Genomic DNA, 22701 nt, shown 5'->3' on the forward strand with positions numbered 1-22701 from the left:
GTTCCTTTGAAGTTTCGGTCAACCTGAAAAGCCAAATTATAAAGTTTTGTCGGCCTCTGACGTCACATGACTCAAAGAAGGGAAATCCAATCTCCAATCGATACATATATTTTTTTAAATCCACGTGCACAAGACAAAAACTTTCATACTGGGGGAGCGAGCCAGTCTAAAGAGTACTCGGGTCCAGCGCCAGCGTTTTTTATATTCAGAATTCTTGGCATGTCCGTTTGTGTGCCTGTCTGCCTGCACGTCTGTGTCTGTTTGTGTGCGCCAGTTTCCGTAATGGCCGTTGTGTGTCTTGTTCAAGGGGGGGGGGGGGGGGGGGGATGCGACTTGTACAAACATTGAAGGTGCCAATCACAAGCGAGATGTGTCGGATCCGATGGAGTTCATTTTAGAATTCGTCTATTACACACACACACACACACACACACACACACCCCACCAATCACGCCCTCCGTCACAGGGTTCCCCAAAGTGCTCGTCCCTGCGTCCTGCACGCACTAGAAGCAGAAATCACGTACTAGAAATTCATGTAGGGGGTCCCGGGACGCACTAAACCTGTAAAGAGCGGGTCCCGGGACGCATTAAATTGTCGTTGTCGTGCGTCCCGCAGGTAGATCTACTCTTTTCAGACTGTATTCGTCAGCTAACATTACTAAAAAAAGACTAGAAGTCAAGTTGAAAGTATAATAATAATAATAATAATAAGAACATTTATATAGCGCTAAATCAAAAACTTTCGTTAAAAAGGCTTGCTCTAAGCGCTTGACATCTAAACTAAAACGTCATTCACACTCTTTGCAATGATGTACAAGAACTTCATGTCACACTCTTTCATTCAGTATAGCACCATTCACACAGTTGTTATTCTGTACAAGACAATAAGTTAGTCTAACATTTAGAATGTTCATAAGATGAAAACAAGAGAAAACCAGACTGATTAAAACAACTGCTTAGTACTAACAAAGCATGAATCTTAATGATAACGTAATACATATTTAACTGTTAAGACCATAAAAAAACAACCTTTATGCTAAAATAACTTCGAACTTTTAAGAACTTCTTATAAGATACACAGCATATCTAGATAAACACCAGAATGATAAAACAAAAGGCAACTCGTTAAAACTATTAAATGCATCAATGTCTAAAACACGAAAGACTCAAATATAAGATACACAATTCTCTAGAATTGTTTATTAAAACTGAAACCGACCTGCTCAAAGTAAACCATACCCACCCCCTCCCTACCCACCCTCCTCCTACACTAAATACTAATTATTTCTACTCTTAACTTCCCAACTACACGTTATCCATAAACTATGCACAGGAACATGTGTGTCAGCATTATGTGGCACCGACATGACTTGTGCATATCAAGTATGCGTGTGTGTTGCATTTAACAATTAGGTATAGTTGAAGTGTCCTCCTCAAATAGGCTAGTGATAATAAACCCACTTCATATCACATTATTATTCATATGACATTATTCGGCCACAGGGGGCTTGGGGATCCGGGACTCTTGGGACCCTCTAAAACTCCGCTTTGGGGGTCCATTGACCCTCTAAACATTCTAGGACGGGCATACGAGGGGAGCCCTGCGTCATTACAATTTAAGAGCTGGATTTGTTGATTTTAATACAGTTGGCAAAAGTAAAGCTTTTAACATCTACATTACTTCCTTCTTGACTGGCTCAACGCACAAGTATTGGTGACTGTGAAAGAGGCGGTTGTCTTCACATTTCTCTCTTCATTCCCACGTCAGAAAACTATTTGGTGAGTTATATTTCTGGTTCATTTTAGTGAACAAAAGCTGGCGAGCAAACTTACGTGCTGTTGTTAGCCTTGTGTTAACCAGACAAGAGATCCATTGAGCGCTCTTCGACACTGACATCTGCAAATTTGGTTATCTGTTTTATTTGTTTGTTTGTGTTGTTTCGTTTGTTGTGCGTTTGTTTGTTTGTTTGTTTTTGTTGTTGTTGTTTGTTTGTTGATTTTCGCAAATTCTTTTTTGTCATCGTCATCATGGTTGTTGTTGTTGTTGTTGTTGTTGTTGTTGTTGTTGTTGTTTAAAAAAAACTTTTTTGGGGACGTTTTTGTTGTTTTTGATGTTGAGGTTTTTGTTTGTACATGCACTTGCTGTTTTTTTCAAAGTTAAACTGAAATATAGAAGGATAGTTGTAATGAATTTTTATAGATTCTCTCTTTCAGCTTGTTGTTTAATTGTTGGTTATGCTTGATAGTATTTTTTTTTTATCTTCGTTTATTCGTTCTGGATTTTATCCCCCCTCCTTTAATTTTTTCTCTTTCCTTCTTCCGAGTCTATGCTTTGCACTTTCTGTGGTTTTAGTGACATTGGTACTCTTCTCTCGTGAACTTTTGTCAGAGAGAATTGAGTTTCTTACAAGACCAACTTGAAATCTCAAGTTCCAAAATGATCCAAAAGTTCACGTGACTTGACATACACCGGAAAAAAAACACTTGAGCTGAAGTTTGACACAGAGCTGAAGTTTGACACAGAATGGTCTCTGTCGTCATAATTGTTCGGGTTGTTTCTTGTGTGCTTTTGTAGTGTGGGTGTATACATATGCATATGCTAATCTAACATCAAATTCAGTCTTCGAAACGATTTATACAAATATATGGCGAGATTCCTTAGAACAGTTGTATTACTGGAAGATACTAACAAGACCATCTTAAAACTACAGGGATGTCTACAATATTTCTGGGGAATATACAATTCTATTATATCTGCAAGTGCAGGGCAGGGAAGCAGAAAATGAGTTTCATCTTCAAGTGAAGACTGACACATCCGACAAATCATACTATCCAAATTATTAAATTTATATCTTTGAGAATGGACAGCAATCTCAGATACACTACCACGGGCGCAGTGGCGTGGTGGTAAGACGTCGGCCTCCTAATCGGGAGGTCGTGATTTCGAATCCCGGTCGCTGCCGCCTGGTGGGTTAAAAGTGGAGATTTTTCCGATCTCCCAGGTCAACTTATGTGCAGACCTGCTAGTGACTTAACCCCCTTCGTGTGTACACGCAAGCACAAGACCAAGTGCGCACGGAAACGATCCTGTAAGAAGAAAAAGAAGAAGAAGAAGAAGAAGAAGAAGAAGAAGAAGAAGAAGAAGAAGAAGAAGAAGAAGAAGAAGAAGAAGATACACCACATCTAAATCTAACAAGGGCACGCATCTCTATATTAACACACACAGGTTCTCAGTTTTTAACAGAACTTTAGAACTGAAGCAGTTTTGTGGACATCAACATAGCAGGTAAGACTTTTGAGAATCTACCTTGCATCGCAGTGTTATTCTGTTCTTTTCTATTATATTCTATTCAGTACATGTACCAAAACAATTTTCTCCAAACAGTATTTTAAAAAAATGTAATGTTCCCAATTATTAGTTTAATTTGTTTCGTGTCATTTGAGAGTGTCTGTTTGCCTGTCGTTTTTCTGTCGTTTTTCTGTCTGTTTGTCTGTCTGTCTGTGTCTGTCGCGTCTACAAACACCTATTAATTTTACAGACATTTCTTCAGGATTTCCGTACTTTATATACCACAATGACGTCATCAGTTGCCAAAGGTGTGGTCATCCTCATGACGCTGGCTCAAGCGTTGGCTGACTGTGACAGAAACACAGGACCAAGCGGCACCGTAGAGTGCATTTACGTACCTAGATACAACAATGAGGGCCAGTGGGGCACCTGTCTAACCGATGCGTACATCCAGTCCAAATCAAAAGGTAGGGGAAGGCTGGTAATATGGACCACTTTTTGTTTCATGCTGATAAAGGTGAATGCTCGCCCTAATAGGCTTGAGGTTTGCTGGTCGATGTGAATGCGTGATATATTGTGTAAAAACATTCCATCTCACACGGCAGAAATTAATATGTAAATCGCCGTGAGCTTTTGTGAGAAGGGGCGATTAATAAATGTCCATTATTATTATTTAAGTTATTGAGACATCCCAGTGCACTAAGGGATTTATAGAGCAAATCGAGAAAATTCATTATTGAACGAAGCGCATAGCGCTGAGTTCAATAATTATTTTCGAGATTTGCTCTATAAATCCCTTAGTGCACTGGGATTGTTTCAATAACGATATTGTCAGTACCGCCCACAGAATACATATAGAACAGAAGCGGCATTCACGTCTTCGGGATGTTCCGTGATTTTCCGGAAAACCTCGGGCCGCCATTTTCTTATGTTTGCACGGAGGCTTGTAAAAATGTCGCTCTCCAGAGAGAAGTGTCCGAGAGGACGGCATATAGAGAATACTACATGGCTTGCTGTGTCGTACCAGATTTACACGAGTTTATTTTTTTACAGTTAGTCAAGTTTTGACTAAATGTTTTAACATAGAGGGGGAATCGAGACGAGGGTCGTGGTGTATGTGCGTGTGTGTGTGTGTGTGTGTGTGTGTGTGTGTGTGTGTGTGTGTGTGTTTGTGTGTTTGTGTGTGTGTCAGTGTGTGTGTGTAGAGCGATTCAGACTAAACTACTGGACCGATCTTTATGAAATTTTACATGAGAGTTCATGGGTATGATATCCCCGGACGTTTTATTATTTTTTGGGATAAATGTCTTTGATGACGTCATATCCGGCTTTTTGTAAAAGTTGAGGCGGCACTGTCACACCCTCATTTTTGAATTAAATTGATTGACATTTTGGCCAAGCAATCTTCGGCAAAGGCCGGGCTTCGGTATTGCATTTCAGCTTGGTGGCTTAAAAAGTAATTAATGACTTTGGTCATTAAAAATCTGCAAATTGTAAAAAAACATTCTTTTTTATAAAACGATCCAAATTTACGTTTATCTTATTCTTCATCATTTTCTGATTCCAAAAACATATAAATATGCTATATTTGGATTAAAAACAAGCCCTGAAAATTAAAAATATAAAAATTATGATTAAAATTAAATTTCCAAAATCGATTTAAAAACACTTTCATCTTATTCCTTGACTGTTCCTGATTCCAAAAACATATAGATATGATATGTTTGGATTAAAAACACGCTCAGAAAGTTAAAACGAAGAGAGCTACAGAAAAGCATGCTATGGAACACAGCGATCCCACAACCGCGTTAAACAGGCTCGTCAGTTTCACTGCGTTTTGCACGAGCGGCGGACTACGGTCATTGTTAAAAAATGCAGTGCGTTCAGTTTCATTCTGTGAATTCCACAGCTTGACTAAATGTAGTAATTTCGCCTTACGCGACTTGTTTAAATATTGAACTGTTACCACACAGAAATTGTCACTCATCTGGGTCATTGTCTGACTCGTGTTTCCTCATAGAAATATCCAACAACAATATCCGATTCACATTATGCCTTACATCGTTCAACTTAATGTAAATCTAAATATAGGTCCCTGGTGCCACACATTCTAGGCGTGATGGAAAATTACCATGCACCTGCCGCCGGAGAAGACAGGCACAATGATGACCCCACTGTGACCCCAAAATGTGACGCGGGTCAACCAAACTAGGGTCACATCGGAACATTGTCAAACCCTTCAAGTGTTTTAAGTTTCAAAGCTCTAGCTTCACAAACGCCCGAGATAACGTCAATGTTGACTTATTATGAATCGCACGTGACCCCCTGTGACCCCAAAAGTTGACGAGGGTCAATCTAACTTATGTCAAGTTGGTATACGGTAGATTATCAATCCCTAGATATCTGCAAAGTATCAAAGCTCTAGATTAAAAAACATCCGAGATAACCTCAAAGTTAAGTTTTTATGCACCGAACATGACCCCACTGTGACCCCAAAATTTGAGAGAGTCAACCAAACTTTGTAAGATCATCAAACTCTGACAGCTAGTGTACACAGTTTTAGAGGTCTCGCTTGAAAAACATCCGAGATAACCTCAACGTTAAGTTTTTGTGACACGAACATGACCCCGCTGTGACCCCAATATTTGACGAGGGGCAACCAAACTGGGGTCACTTTGTAAGATCATCAAACTCTGACAGTGTACACAGTTTCAGAGGTCTAGCTTGAAAAGCTTCCAAGATAACCTCAACGTTAAGTTTATTATAAAACGAACATGACCTCGCTGTGACCCCAATACTTGACGAGGGTCAACCAAACTGGGGTCACTTTGTAAGATCATCAAACTCGGACAGTGTACAAAGTTTCAGAGGTCTAGCTTGAAAAAACTTCCAAGATAACCTCAACGTTAAGTTTAATTATGAAACGAACATGACCCCGCTGTGACCCCAATACTTGACGAGGGTCAACCAAACTGGGGTCACTTTGTAAGATCATCAAACTCGGACAGTGTACAAAGTTTCAGAGGTCTAGCTTGAAAAACCTCCGAGATACCTCAACGTTAAATGTCAGTGTTTTGTCCACGGGGGGACGGCCGGCCGGCCGGCCGCCTGGGCCAGGCCCGGGTGGACATACAACCGGACACATAAGATTCGTAATACTCACCAATTACTCAGGTGAGTCAAAAACCGGAAGGTTTAACCCCCTAAAGTCGACTTATAAATAACCTTTTCAGTGTAGTGAGTGGCTTATACCGAGACAGCTGGAAACACAACAACATGGCGGACGCTGTGACGGCCTTGAACCAACTTTTCGCCCTTGCGAAGAGGCGTTAATTGCCGCTTCTGTTCTAAATGTATTCTGTGGTACCGCCAGAGAAAAAAGAAGATTCAAAACGCACACTTTGCTACGCGCATTTGGATAGGCGTAGGCTAACTGTGTGGTCAGGTCGTATACAGTAGGATCTACTTTTGTTGTCGGCTGTGCGTTCGTCACACGCAAACTCTTGTTTTAATTTCTGTTGGTAAATTCCAGTGTAGCGTTAAGCTAAAAAGTGATGATCTTTCATAGAGACCTCATTTTAACTCGGAGAAAGGACTATGCTCTTAATTATTTGCGATTCGAAACCTTCATCGAGCTTCGACAGACTTGACTGTGCAGAGTTTTGCCCCTTGCCAAGGTCGACGGAAAACACATTTTCAAAATAAATGATTCTCGTGTGCATGGTATCTTCACTCATCGGGGAGTCTGGTACTAAATATGAACGTTAAGAATGCTCTGAACCCTACACGTATTATATACCCATCGTTTTATCGTTCACATTTGCCCAACAAGTTAATTTGCTGAACGGGATTTATGTCGTCTGCTAGTGCTACGCACTGCACTGAGTCTCATTTCAAAAACAAAAATTGCTCGTCTCGTTGCACTGAGTCTGCAAGCACGAGGCAGGCTGGTAATAAGTCTTATATATGGTAAGAACGTTCTAAACCCTACACGTTTTCGTTTCCGATTGTTCTTGCCTTGAAATAATAATTCGGAAACCATTCATTTACTGAACAAATGCAGTCGTATTTCAGTGTAGTCTGCTACGCCGGTGCTGATCTAGCTGCTTGTCTACGTTATCGAAATAACACTTGTGTTTTCTGTTAGATGCTGGGATTTGTATACTAACTCATCATTTGGTAATGTGGATAATAAGCTACATGCCACTAACATGGCATAATTATGAGAGGAATCTTCGCAAGTCGAAACTGAAAAATTAGACACAGCAGGTTCTATTTTTAGATCAGTGGCAACTGTAGGCGGCACAGGCGCATGCAATCTGTCAGAAAAAACCCCACTTCTGCTTTTAATTAAAAAGCAGGAAATTTATGGTCATAATCATTGGTATTGTGGAGAATATAAGCTACATGTCATTAATTAATTCTGAGGATGAGAGTACAGTCTCGCTTTGGCAAAGGGTGTAAGAATACGCTCTGTGAAAAAGTTAGCGCACTCCAAGAGTGCGCTAACAGATTTAGCGCATCGCCATTAGCCAATCAACTGGTTCACATCAGTCATGTGACACCAGTACTTACTGACAATTATTATTATTATTATTATTATTATTATTAACTTGCTTTCTTGCGAAGAAACGTCATTTTGTTCTTTGTGGTTGTTTTCCTTTCCGTAATCCAGGGTCCCCACTGGTTTTTAGAAACAAAATTCCATGACTTTTCCATGACTTTCCATGAGCCTCAATAACATTTTCCATGACTAGATCCACAGGTCGCCATTTCCGAACACGCAAACTTTTTACGTCTGGTCACTGCCAGTTTTGACACTGGCTTGCTTTGCACTGAATTTGAGTCAGTTTCTACGCAGTGTCTCTTCGACAAGCAAGTCAAGCATTTGCTACGCAGTCAGATTATCGGTAATGTTTGCTGGTCCTGTCATTTCAAAGGTTAAATTGTTTTCTTTCTTATTTTTGTTAAATTCCATGACTTTCCATGACTTGAATTGGAATTCCATGACTTTCCAGGCCTGGAAAATTAAAAATCAAATTCCATGACTTTCCAGGATTTCCATGACCTGTGGGAACCCTGGTAATCTTTCAGCCAAATTTGAGCTAATAAGCTGTGGTAGACACTTAGCAAAAAATTAAATTTGGCAACTCACTGGTCCATAGTAGGCGACTGGTCTCGTAATATGGACACAAGAAGAGCGAACAAGTCGCGTAAGGCGAAAATACAATATTTAGTCAAGTAGCTGCCATTTTTCAGCAAGACCGTATACTCGTAGCATCGTCAGTCCACCGCTCATGGCAGCCAAAGGCAGTGAAATTGACAAGAAGAGCGGGGTAGTAGTTGCGCTAAGAAGGATAGCACGCTTTTCTGTACCTCTCTTTGTTTTAACTTTCTGAGCGTGTTTTTAATCCAAACATATCATATCTATATGTTTTTGGAATCAGGAACCGACAAGGAATAAGATGAAAGTGTTTTTAAATTGATTTGGACAATTTAATTTTGATAATAATTTTTATATATTTAATTTTCAGAGCTTGTTTTTAATCCGAATATAACATATTTATATGTTTTTGGAATCAGCAAATGATGGAGAATAAGATAAACGTAAATTTGGATCGTTTTATAAATTTTTATTTTTTTTTTACAATTTTCAGATTTTTAATGACCAAAGTCATTAATTAATTTTTAAGCCACCAAGCTGAAATGCAATACCGAAGTCCGGGCTTCGTCGAAGATTACTTGATCAAAATTTCAACCAATTTGGTTGAAAAATGAGGGCGTGACAGTGCCGCCTCAACTTTCACGAAAAGCCGGATATGACGTCATCAAAGACATTTATCAAAAAAATGAAAAAAACGTTCGGGGATTTCATACCCAGGAACTATCATGTCAAATTTCATAAAGATCGGTCCAGTAGTTTAGTCTGAATCGCTCTACACACACACACACACACACACACACACACACACACACACACACACACACACACAGACAGACAGACAGACACACACACGCACATACACCACGACCCTCGTTTCGATTCCCCCTCGATGTTAAAATATTTAGTCAAAACTTGACTAAATATAAAAATGGACTACTATTAAATAGCCCAAAATCTAGGTAGGCTGAGCTTAGCAAAGAAATCATTGCACCGTTCTTCGTACCGCAACTGAAACATAAACAACCGTGTCATTTCATTCAAACTTTCTATGCCATTAAAGCTCTCCTGTATCTAAAACTATCCGGGGATTGGGTGTTTTGAAAAAAAAGGCCGCCAACACCGCGAATCTGTACCGAATTCTGTACAGTACAGACAGATTAACACATGAACTACATTGTCCATCAAAGTGACAGCTTATCTTCCCGTTATGCACCCCCAAAACGTCGAAGTTTCCTTCGCAATTCCCCGTTATTTCACAAACATATTTGACAGAATTCCTCGCAGCATGTGTTTCTGCCGCCATTTTCCGCGATTCGCGTCATGTGCTGGCCAAGATATATTTACTTATAAAAAAAAGTAAAGCAGAAGAATAATGTTAGAATAAATCCAGGAATATGTGTTAACAAACAGTTATTTAAAGAAATTACATTCACTCGTGATTAATACACAGATACAGTTGTAAAAGGTATAGGTTCAAAGAAATTGCACACTCAAAAATCGTTACTTTTTTCACCATTTGACAACTGGAGCAATGGCCTAGCGGTAAGCTGTTCAGCCCCAAAAACTAAGGTCTGGGGTTCGATTCCCCCCTCCTGAATAGAATTTTTTCAAACTTGACAAGGAGAGATAAAACAGGAATTTACCTAAACGAAATTCAAGCGTGGAATGACAGTGAAGTACGCACGTGTTGTGTAGGTTGGTATATCAGGCCACTTGTACTAGACATAACCAATTCAAGCTAACAAAAGGTAACTCTCGCGGTAAATCGGAAGTCCCCCAAAACAGGGAGACAAAATAACACGGTTTCACCTTGTGCAGTTAGGCAGTTCGAACGTGTCTTTTGCGTTGTTTTTGGTGTTAAAAACTGACATACGATTAAAGAGCAGACATCGGCCTCGAGGTGCACAACAATTTTGAAGAATTCGTTGCCTTTTCTTATTGAGTATTTCTTCTGCAAAAAGTATTCAGGATCATCACGACTTGAAAAATAGAGTGCGCCCTGCTGAAAGTACGATTTCTTGGTGGTTCGTTCGTTACTCTTTCCGTCCTGATCACTTACATTAGCACCAGAGTGTGCGAAAGACTCAAAAATGCAGATAAAACACACCAACTCAGGTCAAAAATGAGTTACTTCCCTTCGGGTCTCATTCTATCCCTGACAGGATGCCTTGGTTTTCCTTCTCTGGAGAGGAAATCGATTTATCACATATTTAGATCATTTCGTAATGTGTTATGGATATAAGCAGATTCGCGATCGTCGATAATGATTTTTCATGGTGTTGTGTAATTTTTAAATTACAAAGGAATTGATATGTAAGACAGTTTCAAGCGAGCTATCTTTCGCGGATGTATATAATGTGCAAACAAATCTAAAGTGTCACGTGATAATCAACTTTGGCTCAGGTGCGCGCCGGTGTAACACGAGAAAATTACTCCCACGAGATTTTTACTCCGGAGTAAACATTTCGTACGAAAAAGTTACTCCCTTTACGAAAAAAGCCCTCCCCCATTACACGAGAAAATTACTCCCCAAGACAGGTGAGTTCCGAGTAAACATTTCGTACAAAAATGTTACTCCCCTGACGAATAAATAACGAATAAATTACTTCACCCCAACACAAGCAATTCAACTTCCCATGCCAGGTGTACGAAATTTTTACTCCCTTGTCCCCTGTTAGTCTTGGTGGTGGAAGGGGTGGAAGGAGGGTAGCGCGACATTCGTGTGCGCAAGATCACTTATTGGCATTATCCCTTCGCCCGCATCCCATTTTTGCGTACGAGATTTTTACTGGAAGTAAAAAAAATGGGAAGTAAAAATTTCGTGGAGGGAGTAATTTTTTCGTGCCTTGGGGAGTTCTTTTCTCGTACGAAAAGTGTACTCGGAGTAAGAATTTCGTACGAAATATTTACTCCGGAGTAAATTTTTCGTGGAGTAAAAATTTCGTGTTACACCGGTGCAGACGATTTTTTCTGTAACCAGTTGAGAGTGATGCAACCATATATCACGGTCTCCTTCCGACAGCAGTCTCAAAATTTCGACTTGTTTTGACCTTAGAACGATGTCTTTATCAAAACTGTGAAGAACAGAACGGAGATCACTGTCGAAGTCGGCCAATCTGCAATCATTTTCGTCTCGCGAACACTGATCTCAAATTTACATCAGTGCTCGCGAAAAACATATGGGAGATAACTCTGTATTCTTGTTTTCATAGATTCGCGCAATAATTTAGTATGCTGTCAGAGAGAAACTGGCGATAGCCGTGGAGCGATGATTATCAGAATGACCAACATCGCTACTTCGGAGCCATTTTATGCGTTCTCAGTCACTAACTATTTTTGATCAAAATGTAATGGTTACGTAAACCTATGACGTCAAAAGATGTTCGAATTTGTTTTTCCAACAATGTTCATCAAGTGATTTTACAAACAACGAAACCACTGTAATTGGGAAAATGTCTTAATTCGCTGAGTAGCAATGGGCTCTTTCATCCGTTAAATCGTGAAAGTCATATCTCGCATCATACAGAATTGTTCATAAACCTACAAATACACTTAAGTCTTTTTCAAAAACTATAGTCTGTTTCAATGACTTTCAGCAATTTTGAACATTATAATTCGAGATAACTAGACACTTTGAAAGAAATTTGGTGCACTAAACAGTTTTGCTGATCACGAATCATTGTGTGAAACTTTCTTTACAACTTTCTTTCATCAAGTGTACGTATTTTTCTAGAAATAGGCGTGTCCCTTGTTTGGACCGTTTTAGAACCCATCACAGGTAACATCAAACAAGTCGCGTAAGGCGAAAATACAACATTTAGTCAAGTAGCTGTCGAACTCACAGAATGAAACTGAACGCAATGCAATTTTTCAGCAAGACCGTATACTCGTAGCATCGTCAGTCCACCGCTCATGGCAAAGGCAGTGAAATTGACAAGAAGAGCGGTTTAGTAGTTGCGCTGAGAAGGATAGCACGCTTTTCTATACCTCTCTTAGTTTTAACTTTCTGAGCGTGTTTTTAATCCAAACATATCATATCTATATTTTTTTTTGAATCAGGAACCGACAAGGAATACGATGAAAGTGTTTTTAAATTGATTTCAAAAATTTAATTCTGATAATAATTTTTATTTTTTTAATTTTCAGAGCTTGTTTTTAATCCAAATATAACATATTTATATGTTTTTGGAATCAGAAAATGATGGAGAATAAAAAAAACGTAAATTTGGATCGTTTTATAAATTTTTAATTTATATTTTAACAATTTTCAGATTTTGAATGACCAAAGTCATTAATTAATTTTTAAGCCACCACGCTGAAATGCAATACCGAAGTCCGGGCTTTGTCGAAGACTACTTGATTAAAATTTCAACCAATTTGGTTGAAAAATGAGAGCGTGACAGTGCTGCCTCAACTTTCACGAAAAGCCGGATATGACGTCACCAAAGACATTTATCGAAAAAACGAAACAAAGTTCGGGGATATCAATCCCAGGAACTCTCATGTAAAATTTCATAAAGATCGGTCCAGTAGTTTGGTCTGAATCGCTCTACACGCACGCACGCACGCACACACACACATACACACACACACACACACACACACACACACATACACCCCGACCCTCGTTTCGATTCCCCCTCTATGTTAAAACATTTAGTCAAAACTTGACTAAATGTAAAAAGAAAGACCGGCACGGTTGGCCTAGTGGTAAGGCGTCCGCCCCGTGATCGGGAGGTCGTGGGTTCGAAGCCCGGCCGGGTCATGCCTAAGACTTTAAAATTGGCAATCTAGTGGCTGCTCCGCCTGGCGTCTGGCATTATGGGGTTAGTGCTAGGACTGGTTGGTCCGGTGTCAGAATAATGTGACTGGGTGAGACATGAAGCCTGTGTTGCGACTTCTGTCTTGTGTGTGGCGCACGTTATAATTATGTCAAAGCAGCACCGCCCTGATATGGCCCTTCGTGGTCGGCTGGAAACAAACAAACAAACAGTCTGATACCCAAAACTCAAGTTGCATACATTATCTATATAACTAAGGGCTTAACGCCCGCATCCTTCCTTTTCATGTCTCCGCTTTGCAGTCCTTGAACTTACATACAAACGATATATCCCTTTTAACTATTTTTATATTTAGTCAAGTTTTGACTAAATATTTTAACATCGAGGGGGAATCGAAACGAGGGTCGTGGTGTATGTGCGTGTGTGTGTGTCTGTCTGTCTGTGTGTGTGTGTGTGTGTGTGTGTAGAGCGATTCAGACTAATTAAACTACTGGACCGATCTTTATGAAATTTGACATGAGAGTTCCTGGGTATGAAATCCCCGAACGTTTTTTTCATTTTTTTGATAAATGTCTTTGATGACGTCATATCCGGCTTTTTGTGAAAGTTGAGGCGGCACTGTCACGCCCTCATTTTTCAACCAAATTGGTTCAAATTTTGGTCAAGTAATCTTCGATGAAGCCCGGGGTTCGGTATTGCATTTCAGCTTGGTGGCTTAAAAATTAATTAATGACTTTGGTCATTAAAAATCTGAAAATTGTAAAAAAAAATAAAAATTTATAAAACGATCCAAATTTACGTTCATCTTATTCTCCATCATTTGCTGATTCCAAAAACATATAAATATGTTATATTCGGATTAAAAACAAGCTCTGAAAATTAAATATATAAAAATTATTATCAAAATTAAATTGTCCAAATCAATTTAAAAACACTTTCATCTTATTCCTTGTCGGTTCCTGATTCCAAAAACATATAGATATGATATGTTTGGATTAAAAACACGCTCAGAAAGTTAAAACAAAGAGAGGTACAGAAAAGCGTGCTATCCTTCTTAGCGCAACTACTACCCCGCTCTTCTTGTCAATTTCAATGCCTTTGCCATGAGCGGTGGACTGACGATGCTACGAGTATACGGTCTTGCTGAAAAATGGCATTGCGTTCAGTTTCATTCTGTGAGTTCGACAGCTACTTGACTAAATATTGTATTTTCGCCTTACGCGACTTGTTATATTTAGTCAAGTTTTGACTAAATATTTTAACATCGAGGGGGAATCGAAACGATGGTCGTGGTGTATGTGTGTCTGTGTGTCTGTGTGTGTGTGTTTGTGTGTGTGTAGAGCGATTCAGACTAAACTACTGGACCGATCTTTATGAAATTTGACATGAGAGTTCCTGGGTATGAAATCCCCGAACGTTTTTTTCATTTTTTTGATAAATGTCTTTGATGACGTCATATCCGGCTTTTCGTGAAAGTTGTGGCGGCACTGTCACGCCCTCATTTTTCAACCAAATTGGTTGAAATTTTGGTCAAGTAATCTTCGACAAAGCCCGGACTTCGGTATTGCATTTCAGCTTGGTGGCTTAAAAATTAATTAATGACTTTGGTCATTAAAAATCTGAAAATTGTAAAAAAAAATAAAAATTTATAAAACGATCCAAATTTACGTTTATCTTATTCTCCATCATTTTCTGATTCCAAAAACATATAAATATGTTATATTCGGATTAAAAACAAGCTCTGAAAATTAAATATATAAAAATTATTATCAAAATTAAATTGTCCAAATCAATTTAAAAACACTTTCATCTTATTCCTTGTCGGTTCCTGATTCAAAAAATATATAGATATGATATGTTTGGATTAAAAACACGCTCAGAAAGTTAAAACAAAGAGAGGTACAGAAAAGCGTGCTATCCTTCTTAGCGCAACTACTACCCCGCTCTTCTTGTCAATTTCACTGCCTTTGCCATGAGCGGTGGAATGACGATGCTACGAGTATACGGTCTTGCTGAAAAATGGCATTGCGTTCAGTTTCATTCTGTGAGTTCGACAGCTACTTGACTAAATATTGTATTTTCGCCTTACGCGACTTGTTTAGGCTTAGAATAGAAGTATTTTTGTCTGTCAACACGGAAAAGGGGGGAGTGGCAAGGGAAGGACTGGGTGGCCGAGTGGTAACGCACTTGCGCTCGGAAGCGAGAGGTTGCGTGTTCAGGCCTGGGTCAGGCCGCAATTTTCTCCCCCCTTTCCTAACCTAGGTGGTGGGTTCAAGTGCTAGTCTTTCGGATGAGACGAAAAACCGAGGTCCCTTCGTGTACACTACATTGGGGTGTGCACGTTAAAGATCCCACGATTGACAAAAGGGTCTTTCCTGGCAAAATTGTATAGGCATAGATAAAAATGTCCATCACATACCCGTGGGACTTGGAATAAAGTTAAAAAAAAAAAAATTCCATCTCACACGGCATTAAGTCTCAATGCGCCACTAATAGTCAGAATGTTGACCCTGGGCGTTAAATGGAAGAAGAGAAGAAGAAGAAGTAGAAGTACCACAGTTCAACATTTGGCTTGTAAAGGGGTATACATATTTTTACTGTAGCTAACGGGCAGAGGCGGATCAGTTGCTTTGTAAGGGGGGGGGGGGGGGCACTTTGAATCGAAAGTGAATGTGATGGGCGCGAAGCGCCCGAATTTGCTAGGGGGTTCTGGGGGCATGCCCCCCCGGAAAAATGTTTGCCCAAAGAAGCAAAATGGTGCCATCTGGTGCCATTTGAACTTAGAAATGGTCATAGAATCAGCATAGAAAAATCTTTTTTTTTTCTTCTTCTTTTTTTTTTCGGGGGGGGGGGGGGCGGGGGGGGGGGGGGGGGGGGGGGGGGGCACGTGCCCCCTGTGCCCCCTCCCCTCGTCCGCCCCTGAACGGAATACGTTATCTTGTAAATGCCAAAGTTTTAGACATTTCCTTGACATTTCTTACCACTTTTACGCATTCAGTTTTATGTTTGTTTGCGCTTCATGCTTGAAGTTTGGTTTAAAAAGTTAGTACAAAGTTGTCGTTTTTCCAATTAACTAGCAAAACAGCTGGTCTGCTGTGTGTTCTATATTGTTCCTCTATTACTCTTCCTTATGAGTGAACTGAAACAAAAGTTCAGGATTCTTGTCTCTTTTGATGATGAAGTAGATTAACAAAATTTTGACATAACATGCACGCAAACAGGGATTCATCTATGCGAGGACAGGACGGCGACTTACTGCTATTATCAGTGCATGATTGAGGTGTTCCGTGAAAATGATGGTCCAGTCTCCCGGCGCTGCTCCTGTGGCAACGAGGAAAGCAGCACTACAACTATATGTCCGCCAAGTGAAGTTTCTATTCCAGATCGTTGTTTCAGGTAAAAGCATTTTTTTTTATAGACGTTATCTGAAAATTACTCTGACAGGATTTTCAAACGGTATGAAGTGAGGCGGAAGTGCACGATGCTTACTGCGGCTTTTACGTGCGATCGCCACGATCGACTAACTCTGATCATAGACCATTTGGTCTATGCTCTGATGTATACATGTTATGGTGTGTGCGCTTAAAATGGCACCCTTGTGAAAATATGCACATCAGAGCCATAAGTTACTGCAGATTGTCTGTGCGGCAATAATCGATGGCCTGCAGTGTTCGCTGACAAAATGTGTTTTCTTTAAGGTCACGTTAGTTTAGAAATACACACATGCTTTAACGATTACTTCAAATAATTGCCAGCACATTGTGGCTCCGATGTGCGTATTTTCGAAAGAAAATGGTGTCATACAAAGCGCACACTGCAGAACATACTCATCGGAGTTAGCTGTTCGTCGCAATCGCATGTAAAACCCACAGTCAGCATCGTGCATCGCTCCGCCTCACATTCTGGGGCTCTAACTCTGTAACACCGATTGAAAATCTTGACTCGACAGAGTTATTTCCAAACGCGGTTCAACATGTCACTGATTGTGCATGCACTGAAGTGGGCACGCCGAAACGGTCATTTTGGTGTGCAAGAAGAAGACTTTTTGAAGTGCCAATTATCCTGAACCTCCTTTGAACAGAGGCATTTTCCATGCCTTCACTGACGTGTGTTGTGTTCGTGAGATGTGCCCTGCATATATTCTTGTCCCTGTCTTTTTTGTGTGTGTCTTTCTCTGAGTCAGTCTTGTTGGCTGCCTGTTTGGGTTCTCTCCCTATCTTTCTCTCTTAGTCTCTGTCTGTCTGTCTGTGTCTGTCTGTCTGTCTGTCTGTGTAACCGTCAGTCTAGCTATTTGTCCGTCTATCTGTCCGTCTATCTGTCTGTCTCTTTCTCTCTGTCTTCCTTACTCTCCCTATCTCTCTGCGTCTTTACACCCCCGGTATAGGGGTGTGTATAGGTTTCACTCGATGTGTTTGTGTGTTTGTGGCGGTGTTTGTGTTCGCAAGTAGATCTCAAGAATGAATGGACCGATCGTCACCAAACTTGGTGAACAGGTTTTATACATTCCTGAGACGGTCCTTACAAAAATTGGGACCAGTCAAACACACGCTTAGGGGGTTATTGGTGGATTAAAATTATACAACGACTTATAGACGGACACCCCCGTTGGTCAAAGGGAAATAACCTTCTCAGTTGGTGGCAGTGAGAATGGTTATTTCCCTTTGACCAAGGGGGTGTTTTTCCTATCAGAGGAATTTCTTGTTTTCTCTTTGTTTCACTGACTGTCTGTCTGTCGGCCTCTCCTTAACTGTAAACTTTTTTCTCTGTTTCTATAACCCCCCCTCCCCCCTTCAGCACCTCCGCGCCCCACCCTGCCCCCTGCAGAAGAGCCATGCCAACTTAAGACTTTAATGCTTCTCTTCACTGTTTTAAATCGCCAGCCCTGATGGTACCGATTGTGCCTGGTACCGTGACTGTCTGGAGGCCAGGTTCCACTGTTCCAAAGGTGATGATGACTACGGCATCACCTATGCCGAGAAATACTGTAATCTCTATGATGACAACTACCAAGACTTCTCATCTCTCGGGCAACGGTGGATAGGTGCTGTCAGGAAGTGTTTGCAGGTTTGTCTTCCGAACTATCGGCCAGTGTTCAGCCTGTGAGGCGCTCGATCTGCTCCATGAAGCTCTAAAGAAAATGTTCTGTCCGCACACCTAATAAAATTGGCCTGCAGTAGTTACACGGATGCACGCCATGCAGATTAGTCGCCTTATAAATGATACATGTATTCCCCTCTGCTTTTTCTTACAAAGCCAACACTGGTAAACATGACAATTTCTAAATCTTTGCACTGAACAAAATGTATCATTACCATTATAAAGTAAAAAATATTTTTTCTGTAATATTTAAGCAAATTCGAGGAAATGAACCTGGTCTGAGAGAGAGACTTAGACTTAGACTTAGACTTAGAACATTTTATTCACATAAAGGGTAGACATTTTAGGCCATAGGCTTAATCTTACAATGTGCCCTTTACATTCACACAAACACATATTCACGCGTGCGCCCGACTAGAATCATAGAAACATCAAACATTCAGTAATAATAAATGAGAAAAGTAGTAGAAAATACATGAATGGAACATCAATAAAGCAATTACAGAATGGAACATTAATTACGCAATCACACTTGCGCACTCACACGCAGACGCACAAGGAGGAACACATATAATACTAATAATAATATAAGAGAGAGAGAGAGAGAGAGAGTGTGTGTGTGGGTGTGTGTGGGTGTGTGTGTGTGTGTGTGTGTGTGTGTGTGTGTGTGTGTGTGCGTGTGCGTGCGTGTGTTTTGTGTGTGTGTGTGTTTAGGGTAAGAACCAACAGGTCAAGAACATTTGGTCAAGAGTCAAAAGGACGAGTGCGACAAAAGGACGAGTGCGACAAAAGGTCGAGGGTGACAAAAGGTCAACAGCAAAACGTCTTGGAAACAAACGGTCGAGGATTGAAAAAGGTCGAGTATTAAGAGAAGGTCGAGGATTAAACATTTTGATTTCTTTTTCTGTGTCCATTCGTGAAGAAAACTCGGCTGCGAGTGCCTATTGTGCGTTTCACAGGGGTGATTTGTGAATATGATCACACACACACGCACACACACACACACACACACACACACACACACACACACACTCACACACACCGGCTGAACGAGACGGATTTAAAAAATTCAGCTGTGGGTCCGTGAACACAAACAAACGCTCATCACTCAAGGCACTCTTTGTACGAACACTGTTCGGAAGAACTATAATAAAAAGAACACAACATTTATAAAATGCACAATACGCACACAAAGCAGCGTTAATTAAACACACACGGGAACAGAACATTATGTCGACATTTTCAAACCTCGACAGTTTTTCAAACCTCAACAGTGTTTTAATCCTCGACCTTTTTATAATCCTCGACCTTCTTCTAATCCTCGACCGTTTGTCCTCTCGACGTTTTGCTGTTGACCTTTTGTCACCCTCGACCTTTTGTCGCTCTCGACCTTTTGACTCTCGACATTGTAAACCTCGACCTTTTGTCACACACCCGTGTGTTTATTTTCACCAGGTGGAACTTGTCCCTCTTCTGCGCCCTTTCGAATGCCCAACGTGTGAAGACATCAAAACCAGGGCTTTCAACTCACATACTGAATGTTACGTCGCGCCTTACCAGAATGCTCCCACCATCTGCAGCCTTCCGGTGAAAGACTTCTGGAGGATCTTCTGGACTGTCAAGAGTGCCTTCACTTCTGAGTTTGTCGAAACTGTCTTCGGAATGTTGAAGGTTATCTTTTCTTTATTATTATTTTTTAAAGAACTATATGTACACATTTAGCTTGCACTTCAGTGTTCAATTTAAGTTTTGTTTAAGTGAATGTTATTCTAGTCCATTTAACATATACACACGCCATGTTATGTAAAACTGTTAAATTAGGATGAAGATCGATGCTCTTCCGCTCTAGAACGACGAGATTCAGACTCTGTTGTCGGGGTTAGTGATGAGAAATGTTAATATTTGGTAATTGTACAAAAAAACGTGTTCAATCTTTGTGTTACTGAACTTACTCTTTGTATTTCGTTTTTAATGCATCCAGTTGTGTCTTTATTGTCATCTAATGATGGAATAAGGTTCCGAGCTTGAGCCAGTTATTAGTCTTCGTTAAAAAAAGCCAGACAAGATAATATCGTGGTCACGCAAGTTATTTTCATATGGCCTGTAATTTGTGATTATTGATTGCCCAGAAAAACAGACAACCTGTAATCACGGCAGGCTGTCCTCAACGCCCCCCCCCCCCTCCTTTAGTATTTGACTGAGGCTGGATTTCTCTTTCAGGTTCTGAAAAGCTGCACAATTGCAGAAGCACAGGGGATGGCTGACTTCATGACAAAGATGGCCATCGAAGTCACGTTGCCAAAAATCCTAAAGTTCTCAAAGTCCCCGCGCAACAAGCGCTCACTGGCGGAAGGGCATGGCGTTCCATTCCTGAATCGTCTCACACGTGATCCTGAGGAAAATGCTGAAGGTTTATCCGCGGACTACAGCACAGCCGTTGGGAGCATGGCAAAGAGTTCTCGTACAAAGCGATCAACAGGCAACACCACTTGGCGAGGAGAGAGCAATGCGTCGCTTCACTACCACCACACTGCTGCAGAGGTTGCCAAAGAACTTGCACAGCAGCTCGGCTGGACTTCTCTGAAGATCCAGTGGTTCGCCTACGGAGTGTACGCTGAAGATGCCAACATGCTGAAAGTCAATGTCTTCCTGGCTGACCAGACGTACAACGCTTCCTCTCCCTCTGCGGTCAACCTGACCCGCGTTGTGCAACAGGCAGCAGAGTCCTACCAGGATGGAACGATCCATTTCAACGTGCGAGGAACAGCTCTCCCCGCTGGCCAGATGTTGGGCTGCATTGACGAAGAGTGTCAGCAAACCTTTGTCAACACCACCGCGCCCAACGCCGCTGTATCCCTGGAGGGTGGATGGCTGATGATGGTCGTGTCAACCTCTGCTGCAGCCCTTCTGACCAAGAGAGCTCGTTTCTTGGGCTGACTTCTCACGACGTTGATAGAGTCGACAAAGGAAGATGACTCATGCTGAAGACCATATTCAAGACTTGGAGTTCAATTTGGAACGATTTTTAGTGCTCACTATTTATCGTATAAAGAAAGGGAGAAGTCTGTAATTTACTATATGTACACTCTTAATCCTCTTTCAAAAACATACCATACACTCCTCCCTTACCCCGCCCTCCTTTCTCTTCCCTTCTCCTCCAAAACCCCGACTCCCTCGTTTGTGTTTGTTACTAGTTAATTTGTTTGTTTTATACCTCGCCATATAATGCACCCCGACCCCCCCCCCCCCCCCCCCCGTAGATTAATGTATATCTATCATTAACCAGAACTCCAACCGTTTCACATTAAGAACGTGTATGCCCGAGCGTCATATTGCATCCTGATTCAATGACCTGTTGTTGTTGTTTTATTGTTTTTGTTTTTGTTTTTGTTAGCTTGTGCGGCATCAGTAGTAATATAATCATGATTCAGGTATTTTTATGGCACAAATCCTATTACAGCAATATGATCGCTTGCTGCAGCTTCTTTTGTCGCGTATAACCATGCGTTCGTAATTTTTTTGTTTTGTTTTACAACTCCGAGACTGTTTTCCCTGATTTTATGCATTTGTACACCGCAGACTTAGTGAGTGAGAAACGCAGCGTTGTTTTAGAAGAAATAACATTTTAAGTGTTCGTTGTATGACCATTATGACGTAATCGGGCACATACCGCTCATTCAAAGGAACATCGCAACCTCCTTATCCACATTCTACACAAACCCGATCTGATTTGACTTAACCAAGAAAACCAAGGAAACAATAAAATAAACAATTTCATCTTCTGGACTTCATTTTGTCAACTTATTACCAGCCCCCAGCCCCTTTGTTATATCAAGAAGAAAGACAGTCTTGATAGACAGAGTTGTCTAGCTTGTTTCTCCCTGGTACTTGATGCTCTCCCCTGTCTGCGTGCTGACCTTCCATAACAAAACAAAGGAGGAGGTATGAATCAAGTGGACAATCTGAATAAAGCTAGAAGCTGCAACCTAGACCGTTTAGCCAATGTTTTCCTTGGAATTTGCTTTATATTTATCTGTGCTTACAAAAACAATAAAGATCCGTTGTCTCAGCTCTGAGTGTGAGTGCCGTATGCGTGCGTACGTGCATGTGTGCGTGCGTGCGTGTGTGTGTGTGAGTGTGTGTGTGTGCGTGTGTGTGTGTGTGTGTGTGTGTGTGTGTGTGTGTGTGTGCGTGCGTGTGTGAGTGTGTGTGTGTGAGTGTGTGTGTGTGCGTGAGTGTGTGTGTGTGTGTGTGTGTGTGTGTGTGCGTGCGTGTGTGAGTGTGTTTGTGCGTGCGTCTGTGCGTGCGTGCGTGCGTGTGTGCGTGCGTGCGTGTGTGTGTGCAAACATAATTCTGCACCATAACTATGT

The 22701-nt window shown here is 40.9% G+C and overlaps 2 protein-coding genes across 4 annotated transcripts in view; both read left to right on the top strand.

The window, feature by feature from the left end:
• Positions 1–22701, top strand: part of LOC138962701 (uncharacterized) — a 223453-nt gene that overhangs the window by 56359 nt on the left and 144393 nt on the right. The gene's annotated exons all lie outside the window — the stretch shown is intronic.
• On the top strand, positions 1509–22400 carry LOC138962696 (uncharacterized). 3 transcript variants are annotated; one of them, XM_070334619.1, is made up of 6 exons: positions 1509–1779; positions 3552–3756; positions 16456–16630; positions 18115–18298; positions 19787–20002; positions 20552–22400. In XM_070334619.1, the coding sequence occupies exons 2-6, from the start codon at positions 3576–3578 to the stop codon at positions 21266–21268; spliced, it is 1473 nt and encodes a 490-aa protein (XP_070190720.1). In that variant the 5' UTR covers positions 1509–1779; positions 3552–3575; the 3' UTR covers positions 21269–22400. The 3 variants fall into 3 exon arrangements, with proteins under 3 accessions (XP_070190720.1, XP_070190721.1, XP_070190722.1); XM_070334620.1 differs by having other exon boundaries at positions 1513–1779; positions 3540–3756; XM_070334621.1 differs by lacking the exon at positions 1509–1779 and adding an exon at positions 2578–3286.

This window comes from Littorina saxatilis, linkage group LG3 (genome assembly GCF_037325665.1).
Source record: "Littorina saxatilis isolate snail1 linkage group LG3, US_GU_Lsax_2.0, whole genome shotgun sequence".
NCBI lineage: Eukaryota > Metazoa > Mollusca > Gastropoda > Littorinimorpha > Littorinidae > Littorina > Littorina saxatilis.

Bases quoted from the DNA above. Each gene is read 5' to 3' on its own strand.
- LOC138962696 (XM_070334619.1), top strand. From the start codon at position 3,576: ATGACGTCATCAGTTGCCAAAGGTGTGGTCATCCTCATGACGCTGGCT. The intron at 16,631-18,114 runs GTAAAAGCATTT...TTAAATCGCCAG, and splicing joins ATTCCAGATCGTTGTTTCAG to CCCTGATGGTACCGATTGTG. The intron at 20,003-20,551 runs GTTATCTTTTCT...TTTCTCTTTCAG, and splicing joins CTGTCTTCGGAATGTTGAAG to GTTCTGAAAAGCTGCACAAT.